General features: G+C 33.6%; 1 protein-coding gene and 1 long non-coding RNA gene across 2 annotated transcripts; one reads left to right on the forward strand and one right to left on the reverse strand.

Moving 5' to 3' along the window:
- Positions 1-464: 464 nt before the first annotated feature.
- Positions 465-4,686, forward strand: LOC110819989 (uncharacterized). The gene is made up of 2 exons (XR_015817996.1): positions 465-3,968; positions 4,146-4,686. It is a non-coding gene; the product is annotated as an uncharacterized LOC110819989 (long non-coding RNA).
- A 172-nt stretch (positions 4,687-4,858) lies between these two features.
- LOC110819835 (uncharacterized) lies at positions 4,859-8,935 on the reverse strand. Its single transcript, XM_088216420.1, has 2 exons — positions 5,856-8,935; positions 4,859-5,481 (listed from the first exon to the last, which is right to left on the reverse strand). Exons 1-2 carry the CDS (start codon positions 8,839-8,841, stop codon positions 5,123-5,125), a joined length of 3,345 nt encoding a protein of 1,114 aa, XP_088072546.1. The 5' UTR covers positions 8,842-8,935; the 3' UTR covers positions 4,859-5,122.
- Between the last annotated feature and the right edge of the window lie 2,441 nt (positions 8,936-11,376).

Consider the following 11,376-nt stretch of genomic DNA (forward strand, 5'->3'; position numbering starts at 1 on the left):
ATAGGTACAAAGCACGCTTAGTAGTTAAAGGCTATAAACAAGAGTTTGGTGTGGACTATAGAGAAGTATTTACGCCAGTTGTACGACTTGATACCATCAGGTTGGTGATTGCATTGATTGCTCAAAATTTGTGGCCTATTTTTCAATTAGATGTCAAATCGGCTTTCTTGCATGGAGACTTGGATGAACAGGTATTTGTTGATTAACTCCTCCGTTATGTTAAGATTGGAGAAAAACATAAAGTGTATAAATTAAAAAAGGCACTATATGGATTAAAACAAGCTCCAAGAGCTTTTTATAGTCATATGATGCTTCTTTTTTGAAGGAGGGATTTAAAAAATGTCCATATGAACATACACTTTTTACAAATATTAATGACAAGGGAAGAATGCTCATTGTTTGTTTATATGTAGATGATTTAATTTATACTAGAAATGATAGTTCCATGTTTGAAAGTTTTAAGAAGTCCATGAAGTGGAATTTGATATGACTGATATGGGAATGATGCAGCATTATTTCCTTGGCATTGAGGTAGTTCAATCAGCTGGTGGAATTTTATTTCACAGAAAAAGTATACACAAGAGATATTGGACAGGTTTCAAATGAAGAATTGTAATTCTGTCAGTAGTCCCACTGAGCCTGGTTTGAAACTAATTAAAGAGCCTGGAGGCAGAAGAGTTGACAATACTCTTTACAAACAAATAGTGAGAAATTTGATGTATTTAACAGCCACAGGGCCTGATATAATGTGTGTTGTAAATCTTATCAGCAGATACATGGAAAGTCCAAGGGAGATACATCTTCTTGCTGCAAAAAGAATCTTTCCATACCTGCAAGGATCTGCAAATTATGGTTTATTCTACAAAAAAGGAGAACATACAGACTTAATTGGATTTACTGACGGTGATTATGCTGGAGATTTGGATGATAGGAAGAGTACGTCAGGTTATGTTTTCATGATAGGTTCAGGAGCAATTTCATGGTCATCAAGGAAATAGCCAATTGTGACTTTGTTAACTACAAAAGCTGAATTTGTAGCAGCAACAGCATGTGCCAGTCAAACAATTTGGTTGCGCAAGGTTCTTGAAGAAATTCATTTCCAGCAAAAAGGATCAACCCCATTTATTGTGACAGCAGTTCATCAATAAAACTCTCCAAAAATCTTGTTCTCCATTGGAGAAATAACCATATTGATGTGAAGTTTCATTTTCTAAGAAATTTCACAAAAGATGGATTAATCGATCTTATCTACCGCAGAAGTGAAAATCAAGTTGGTCAGGTATTCACCAAGTCCCTCAAGTCGGCATCATTTGTGAAGTTCAGAGAATTACTTGGTGTCTGCTCTTTTGAAGAACAATGCTGCTTAAAAGGTGACCAGTAGCTAGTATATATTAAACTGAAAATCTATTTCTCAATTTAAGGGAGGGATAGTTGAATATTAGTATTTATTTATTTATGTTTATTCTACTTCAGTTGTCCTAATTTTTAGTATATGTAGTAATTTGTTGCTTAAAAGGTGCAGACTTTTTGGAATATATTTGAGTAACAATAGGAGTTAATGAGCTCTTATCCTATTTTAATGGTTTTTACCGTTAGAAAAACTCTATTTGAAGAGCTCAGCTACTGAATGCAAGGTGTGAGATTCCAGTCTATTAAATGAAGTTTAAGATTCATTCACTCTGCTTTAGCTCATATCAGCCTCTGTTTTTTGCTTCAGTTTTATCAAGAGTAAGAAATAACTCATAAGCATAGTAGCATAATCCAGTCAATTAAGAGAAGGCTGTTATGATGTGGACTTACCCACCATAGGGGAAATACAAGTTGAATGTTAATGCCTCAATCAAGAATAGAGTTGTGGGGTTAAGCTTTATCTGCAGAGAGTGGATTGGTAAAGTAGTCTTTTAGGTCGGAGACATGTCTTAGTACGACTATTAGTAGAAATTGTAGAAGCTCTTGCTTTAGGGCTATAAGTTGTTATATCTATGACAATTATGGATCTTTTAGTAGACATTGACTCTTCTCTTCTTTCCTCGGTGTTATCAACTATGCGATAGTCTTTATATGAGATTGGATTGGTGACAAGATATTTGGTCTTTACTTTCGTTGATAGTAAATGGACTCATAAAATTTGTAATCAGATTGCTTATACTTGGATTATTGAGACAACTTTGAAGATCAAAGCTAATATACTAATTGTTTGACTTTTCTATTTCTGTAGGATGGTTGTTAATTTATGCTATGATGTTTTTTTTTTTCATGGCCCAGAAACAATTTTTTGCTTGTCTCTGCGAACTATCTCATTATCCGACCTGCATTTTTCTTCTTTGTCGATATTAATGTGCTATTATACATGTTATTGTATTGAAGTTATTTCTATTATGAGTTAATTGACTTCCGGAGGGAGTTCATTTAAGGGAGGAAATATGGCATCCAAAGCTGCAACACCACCATACCCTAGTGCAGCTAGAAATTGCTGATTCTCCATGTTATCAGCAGTACACTGCCTCTCTCAAATGTAAGCTTCCTTTATTTGAGTGCTTAGTTCTTTGTTTATACTTTGTTTCCCTAAAATTTGTAGATTGTAGCGGTAGTTCATGTTCTGCTGGATTTACAAATTTATTGTTTCATCTTTTGCTTGATTTTATTGTTGCTTTGTCCATCTTATCACCTGCTTTGTAGTCAAATTTAATAATCTGTACTGATGTTCTTTTTTCCTCCTCTACTTGCTGCTTAATGTTCAAGTTGTATGGTTTGAGTAGATATTGACGGGGTAATTTAGCTATATTCAAATATAGGGAAATGGAGTCAAATTCAATTGATGCATTTGGTATTAGAGCCAAAATTACATATATTCCATAACCTTTTCCCTGGTGTAACTAGAGACCTTGTAATAATCTGCCTTCAATAAAAAATGTGCTTTGTCTTGCTGATTATTAACTGCTAACATTGAGTTTAAACTTACGAAAACATGGGTGTAAATTTTAAGTGTCATATGCTGTATGAGCACTTTGCATCTGACCAGAGATAAAAGGGAAAGAAAATGTTGCAACCTTGGCAGAAGCATAATGATAAAGAACTTCACAATCACCTGAAGTGAACTTGCAAATATGATCTTTATTATGTTGGAATGCACTTAAGTTGTATTCTTTCATATATGGATGAGACTACAGCTTTATATTTTTCTTAGACTGGGTACAGCTGTAACGGAATGGTTGTAAGACGTGGAATGTGTTCTGTTTGTATTTTATATTATTATAAGAATTGTCCTTCCTTCCCAATGTTAGTTTTTCCTGGTCTCCATAGTGCATCACCTCTGATGCTTTTTTTAGAATTGAGCTGAACTTTCTCTTTTGTTAATAATAATTCAGCAAATAGAGGTTGGCATAGGTTGACTGCTGGCTTCCTAGTGGAAGGTGAAGCACCCTAATTTTGTGGACTGAACATTTTGGGTTGGTGTTTCCTTGAGTTTACTTGAGTGAAAGAGCATTTGATATACTAATTTGATTCATATAAACTTAAATGTCCCGTAAGGAGACTCAGGTTTAGTGGTTACTAGTGAGATTTTGCTTTTAGTACTGTCTTCTTTTTTCAGATAACATTTGATTTTTCTTTATCGTTCTGAGCCCTTTAGTTTTGGTTTATCTCATTATGTGCTTCCCAATTTATTGTCAATAATGAACTATGTTTGAATCTTGTGCTGTGGTTTAGGTAGAGTTGCCATTATTATGAGTTCTATGACCAATGAAGTGGTGGGAAAACAAATCTTTTCATGGCCAACAAAAAATATGCTAAAACTTTGAATATGTCAAACAGCATATGCTCATAGTCTGCCAGTTAAGAATACTTAATCTGATATGGTGGACTTTTGTCTTGAAACTTGACACCTTTCATGTCTTGAAGAATTTGGATCAGACAAAAGTAAATTTCAAGACCATTTTGATATTTACAAGGACCGCAAGAAAAAAGAGGTATTTGGAATTTCTTCGAAATTTTTGAAGCTAGCCAGTCTTATCCATTTAAATATCTTGTTGATACATGTGTTTCCTGCTTGTATCATGCCTTGATGCAACAACCTCTGATATTGAGTTCCATAATCTTTTCTCCTTTAAGCTATTGTTTATTTATTTTTTCTGGTGTTTGCCTAGAGGGAAGCTCGATTGGAACGTAACAAGAGTCAATCTTTCTTTTTATGGAATTGGATTGGAGTTCTTTCTTGGGTGTCTCCTACTTCTCGCCAAACCACATGGGTGGTAGGATGCTGATTCCTCTTCTCCTATGGGATTAGAATTATAGACCCAACAGATTTCTACAAACTAGGCACTGTGGTTTGACAATGAAGAAATAGAAAAATTATATCTTACAGGATCCGCATAATGATCTTATATTTGTCATATTAGTGCTTTCCGAATCTTCTTTTTTCCTGGTAATTGGAATGAGAAAAATTATCGAAGAACTATTTGAAACATCGAAGTCCTAGCCAGGCAAAATCATGTTTTGAATAACTAAAATATGTAACTATATTAGATTTCAACGATAATCAGTGCCCTCAAATGGAGTTTGGTGCCCTGTTGAAGTTCCTAAACCATTCTAGTGACAAGCGATTGATGTAATGAAGCTGAGAATTCTATTGTTTGATTGACTAAAGTGTATACAGTTCTTGATATATTGAAGTTGAAATTTTTTTTTTGTTTGTTCTCACTCACCTTCACCATCATTTTGACTTTTTTTAAGAGCGAGAATTATATTCCCATGTTAATACAAACCATATCTTAATTCTGTATGTTAAAAGTAAACTATATCCTACTCTGTATATTAAGAATAATAAAAGACGAAAACTATAAATTAGACGAGAATAAAATGAGAATTGAATCGACCACAACCCAATGGCTTTTTAAGTTTCACATATATTGTATTACAATGGAAAAACCAAAACAGGATCCCAAGTTACGGATATAAGAGTTCAAGTGGCAGACACAAAATATAATGAACAGTTATCAAGTTGTCTAATATGTACTCTTTCTAAAATCGTAACTATGAAGTTAAATATAATACAACTATACAGACAGAACAGAATCAACATAACTTACCATGAACCTAAACCATCAAAATTTCATTTAAAAACCTAATCAAAGCTACTGTTTATGGTTAAAAGAAGTGTAGATTTTATCTTGGTTAGGCTGACTACCACATCCTTCATGTCAATTCTTTTCTCTGGCAATTGTTCACTACACTCGAAACCCAACTCCATGATTGAACAAAGAACACTCCGCATTGCGGGCATATCCTCTATCCCCATTAAACCACGATCAACAATTTTGAGTATCTTATCTGGATATGATGAAGCCTTCACCCATTTTCTCAAACACATTTCTTCATCAAACATCGAGTCTGTTGGTCTTCTTCTTGTAATTGTCTCTAGCAACATGATTCCGTAACTGTAAACATCTCCTTTGCTGGATACTCTGCCTTCACTTCCGTACTCTGTTAACCATTATATGGATTCTTGTAATTATAGAAGAATAAAACCAATCATAAGCTTAGATATGTTGATGAAAATTATACGTGTGGAAAATTTCTGGTGTCTTGATACTGGAACACCAAGTTCATATCAGTTTTTTATGGATTAATGATTACATTAGATGAAAAGATTTAGGATAGTGTTACTGTAACTTTGAGCATATGGTGTCTAAGCCATTAGATTATAGTTTTTTAAAAATTGTTATTCTTTAGTTTAACCTCTAATGATTAGAAACTTTGAACATACAATTCCTGTTGTAAGATTGAGTTTTTTGTAACATTCTCTATGAATTTATGCCTGATTATGAGAAAATTGAAAAATAATAACATATAGTCACCTGGTGCAATATAGCCAAGAGTACCAAGGGTTCTGGTCTGTGTTGCTTCCTTGTCTTCCAATAAAATCTTTGCAATCCCAAAATCAGCCAAATGCCCGACCATTTCTTCATCAAGAAGGATATTGCTAGGCTTCACATCGCAGTGAATAACAGGCTTTTTTAGGCCATTGTGGAGATATTCCAATGCCGATGCAACATCCACCATGATACTTATTCTTTGCAGCAGACCTAACTGGTTCTTCTTGGAGTGTAGCCAATTCTCCAGGCTACCATTGGGCATGTACTCCAACACCAGTGCTCTTATGTCATGGTTGGAACAAGTGGTTATGACCTTCACAAGATTTCTTTGTCTGATATATCGCAGTGCTTTGCATTCCGAATCAAAACTTTTCAAGGCAGTCTCATGTTGTAGGTTCAGAAGTTTAACGGCAATAATTGTCTGGTTAGCCAATACTCCTTTGTACACAGACCCTGAACTTCCTTGTCCAAGAAAATTTGACTCAGAAAAGTTGTCTGTAGCTCGGCAAAGTTCTTGATAAGATATCAATGGATGGTCAGCCAAGCCAGGTAATTCCTTGTCTCCCGAAGTTGGTGCGATAAGCTGACTTTTTTGTCTATATTTTCTTATGACAGAAATGAGAATGACAAGGATAAGAATGATTGATGCAATGGCTGGAACAACATACTTGAGAATGACATTTTTGGCCCTGGATCTTTCTGGAGATATGCAAGGTGGATGTCCCAAATTTGGATTTCCAGAACAGATTTCCAGGTTCCCAATAAAAGATTTTGCAGTTAAATTTGCAAAGGCTCCACCGCTAGGAATCTCCCCGGAAAGTTGATTGAAAGATAAATTTAGGTGCTTGAGAGAATGAAGTGTCTCAAGAGACTTGGGTATACTGCCTGATATATTATTGTATGATAGATCCAAGGAATCCAGTCCTTTCAACTTACTCAATTTATCTGGTATATGTCCATGAATTGAGTTTCTTGATAAACTAAGAAAAGTAAGGCTTTCAAAATCCCCAATAATGCTTGGAATGGTTCCTGTTATGTGGTTTGAAGAAAAATCTATCCTTTCAAGGACTAGTGAGGACTTCACATTCAAAGGCAAATATCCGGTGAGAGAATTGAATGACAAGTTCAAAGACCTGAGACTTTTCAGGGTCCATAAGTTTGGTGGTATTGATGATCTCAATCTGTTTGAACTTAGAGATAGTATCTGAAGATGACTGAAATCTTCGAAACAAGCTGGGATGGATCCAGAGATTTTATTATTTTGAAAGGTTAATTCAGTCAGCTGCCTTAAATAGCAGATCTCTTCTGGGATCAATCCTCCAAGCTTATTGTCGTTGACGTGGAACTCCTGAAGCATCTCTACTCCCTCTATTGTTAATGGAATATTTCCGGTGAGATCATTGCCACTCAGTTCAAGTAATGCCAATTTCTTTAAAGACCCTATTGCACTCGGTATATGACCCTGTAATTGGCAGTCCGGTGCATAAAATATCCTAAGGGAACTTGAAAAGTTCCCTATAGATTCGGGGATTCTACCCTTGAGGGGATTGCTATGCAAAATTAATGTTTCCAGAGATCTGCAGTTTGATAAAGCTGTAAGGAAACTAAGTTCAGGGCTTCCAGGGTCTCCTGTAAGATGATTTCTATGTAAAGCAAGATATCTAAGATGCTGTAAGTTGCCAAGATTCAAAGGTATGGGTCCTGTTAGAAAGTTCGTAGCAACATCGATATGGACAAGGTTGGAGGAATTTGACAATGATGATGGTATGTTTCCCCTGAGTTTATTGTCACCCAAAAATAGCATTTCAAGATTTGGGAGCGATAACCCATCTGATTGAAGATTTCCAGAAAGAGAATTTTGCATTAACGAGAGCATCTCTAGAGAGGAAATATTCAAAATATTTCTGGGTATTTCTCCGGAGAGATTATTCATTTCAAAATTGATTTCTCTTATATTGGAAAGAGTCCCTATGTCCTCAGGAATATTACCATTCATATGGTTTTCTTCTATGTAAAGTCTCTGTAAGCTTGACATGTTGCTTATAAAAGAGGGAATTTTACCAGTCAAATTGTTGCCGCCAAGATTCAGCAACTGGAGCTTTTGCAAGGTCCCAATTTCACTTGAAATTGTCCCTTCAAAGCTGTTGTACCCCAAAGACAAAGACACCAGGTCTTTACACCCAGAAAAATTTGAAGGGAGGTGACCTCCAAGTTGGTTGAAAGCAAGATGGACGACTTGAATTCTAGGCCAACCATGGCAAAGATTAACAGGAAGATTGCCAGTGATAGCATTCCTTGTCAGATCAAGACTAACAAGAGAAGACAAGTTAAGAAGAGAGGGAGGGATCGAACCTTCGAGCTTCATCTCTCGCAAAGACAAGATTTGCAGAGTTGATCTGTTGCCTAACGAAGAAGGAATTCCGCCACTGATGAATTTGTTCGAGTTCAGATACAAGGCCCCAAGTCTTGGCAACCAACCGATTTCTTCTGGTATGCCACCACTCAATCTATTTCCTTCAAGGGACAGGAACTGGAGCTTTTGGCAATGGCAGAAGCTGGGTGGGATATGGCCTTCCAAGTTATTAAAACGCAATATGAGAATTCTCAGGCGGTGTAACCTACCTATTTCACCTGGTATTCCGCCATGGAAGCTGTTGTTACCAAGATCAAGTGAGGTCAAGAAAGAGAGGTTACCAAGGTGAGGAGAAATGGAACCCTCAAGAGCCATGAAAGAGAGGTTCAGAGCTCTGACTCTTAGGCCACGTTTGCCACAAGAAACGCCATTCCAGTGACAGAAAGGTTTGGATGAAGTCCAGTTGGTATCAGAAATAGAGTTTTCCGGATCATTGCTGATTGCAGACTTGAAGGCTAACAAAGCAGATTGGTCTGTGAAGTTGGTAGAAGATGAATATACGAACTGTAATCCAAACAGAAGATAAAGGTAGATAAATTTTTTTTTCTGGAACATTGTAAACACAAAATTGACAAGAAAACTTTGAATAAGAAATATCTGGGTTCACGTAGCTTCTTCAGCCGGATATAGTATATATATGTATGTGTGTGTGTGTGTGTGTGTGTGTGTGTGTATGTATATATATATATATGAATATATGTAAGAAGTCGTCAGCTAACCTCCTAGAGTCGTGACAGCAGATCACAACCATATCTTATTAAGGTAAAGGTAAATTATTATTGTAATGACGGAATGATAACTTTTGTTGAACTTGAGTCTTAATTTTTTTAATAATTTAATTCAGAACATAGCAAAATTATATGTTTCAAAATATAATTTTTTATGAAATTATAATTAGAATTTCACTCGTGTTTATTGTAATAATAAAATTATATATTTTTTTCTAAGTAAAATATTTTAAAAATTAATCATTACAGAGTAAATTCGATATTAATACTGAAATTATTATAATTCTAACTACACGAAAAAGTAAAATAAATAAAAATAATTATTCTAAAAATTTGTGAATTGTATCTAAAATTTGAAGCCAGTGAACAATTATTTTGTATTAAAAACAAATAGGAAAATGTAAATTACTTCATAATACATTTGAAATTTTTGAAGCAGCCAACTTTTACTTTAGATCTTGGAATAAGTCGTATGGATTAATTGCAAGATCTGAATGCATTAAATTGTCACAGTTATTAAATTTTAAATTTTAATTGAATTAAAAATTATAAATAAAAAAATAATTAATTTATAATATACCAATAAAAATAATAAATTCAACATTTTAAGTAGAACACGTATGTCTTAATAGTTGGTAGTAATTATGAGCTGACTAATTGAAGGGGCAAAATTTATTCTGCTCATCCACATTGCTGTAATAATTATTATATAATAATTTATTTTATTTTTTGTTTCAGATGAAGTATGAATAGAAGCTGATGTTATTTATATCAAATATTCAACTCTATAGTGAGTCTCAATTAAATGTTTTTGGAAAATTATTTAATCACAATTAATTATGAAAAAGACAAAAATAAAAAAATAATTAATATTTTAAATTTAGAAAATAAATTGGTAATTAAGTTCAATTAATAAAAACATACTTTTCAAACATCAATATATTTTTTTTAAATTGCCTAAAACTATTATTCTCTTATACATATATATAACCAAAAATCATTCATTCAAGAGAAGGCATATATATATATATATATATATATAAAACTAATTATGTATATTCCTGATTAAAGATCTCGTTTTATTTTATATAAATGGAAGAAAAGAAACAACGATAGCATTATTTTTTCAAATTTTGGCAAGTGTCCAATGTGTCAAATATGGAAAGGATTGATTTTTTTTAGCAGCAATGTTGACACTCTCAAACATGGACAGAACACTTGAAAAATGTCTTGCAGACCTTTTGGCAATCGGCATCTGTATTGCATGAGATTGGCATTGCAGCACCCTGTGCTTCAGTTTTCTCCAAAGTTGACAGCACTACACCTGCATACATTTCATTCATTACTAGTCTTACATACATATAGCTTCTTGTTCTATATAACGTATAACACTAGTCTTACATACACATACCACAAAAATGCATGTCTTCCTTAATATATTAATGACAATAACATATTTTCTCTGAATATATCATTCATGTATATATATATATATATATATATATATATATAAGAGACGTACATGATGTGAGGAGAAGAGCCATGAAAAATGTGAGCTTGAAAGGAGTCTCCATTCTGCTATGTTGTGTTTGGACAAAAGAAGCTGCTTAGAACAAGAATGCTCGTGATCTACAGCAATATGTAGTTACAACCCTAGCCAGGAGAGTGGGTTTTTATAAGGGTGAGAAGGGTCATAATAAATTTGATACATTGTATTTTCATATTTATGTATACTTATAAATAGAATATTTTTAATTAGGTATCTTTTAAGAAGGTATAGATTAAATATTAACTTTAATTGCTCATGATACCATATATTTAGTCATTTATAGATTTCCATTAATGTGGTTTTACTATATTAAGGAAGCAAATTCAAGTTATTAAAAGATGTATTGTAACTTTCATGTCAATTCAGACTAAAAAATTAATTTCACTAGATTCATGATCTTTTTCTCTAAAAAATATGAATAAAGTGGTAGCTAAAAGACTGAATGAAATCAATACAAGTCTATTCACGTTTGGTTGATGATGATGATGATATTCTAGATAATTCTTTGATACATTTATCGACCATTAAAATATTTGTCAATCAGTCATCGATACTGTCAATAAATGATTTTTAAGATGACATAATTTGCACATCTTTATGGTTGGGAGGATCGTATCAGTAAAGCCCATTAAATAAAAAATTCTTTCATATCACATATAGTGTCAAAAATTAGTGCAACTTATAGATCATTCTTGCTGAAGAGTTATTGGCAAAGTCAAAAGTTTATCTTTTTAGCTTTTCATTTATTTACGAATTAGTTTATATTTATCTTTCTTTAAGGGATTGTTGAGATAATGCAGTACCATGTTGATT

Source organism: Carica papaya, chromosome 3, assembly GCF_054855325.1.
Source record: "Carica papaya isolate Zhongbai chromosome 3, ASM5485532v1, whole genome shotgun sequence".
Taxonomy (NCBI): Eukaryota; Viridiplantae; Streptophyta; class Magnoliopsida; order Brassicales; family Caricaceae; genus Carica; species Carica papaya.

Coding starts and splice junctions, on each gene's coding strand:
- LOC110819835 (XM_088216420.1), bottom strand. CDS start 8,841: ATGTTCCAGAAAAAAAAATTTATCTACCTTTATCTTCTGTTTGGATTA. Junction 5,482..5,855: donor TCTTGGCTATATTGCACCAG/GTGACTATATGT, acceptor AATGGTTAACAG/AGTACGGAAGTGAAGGCAGA.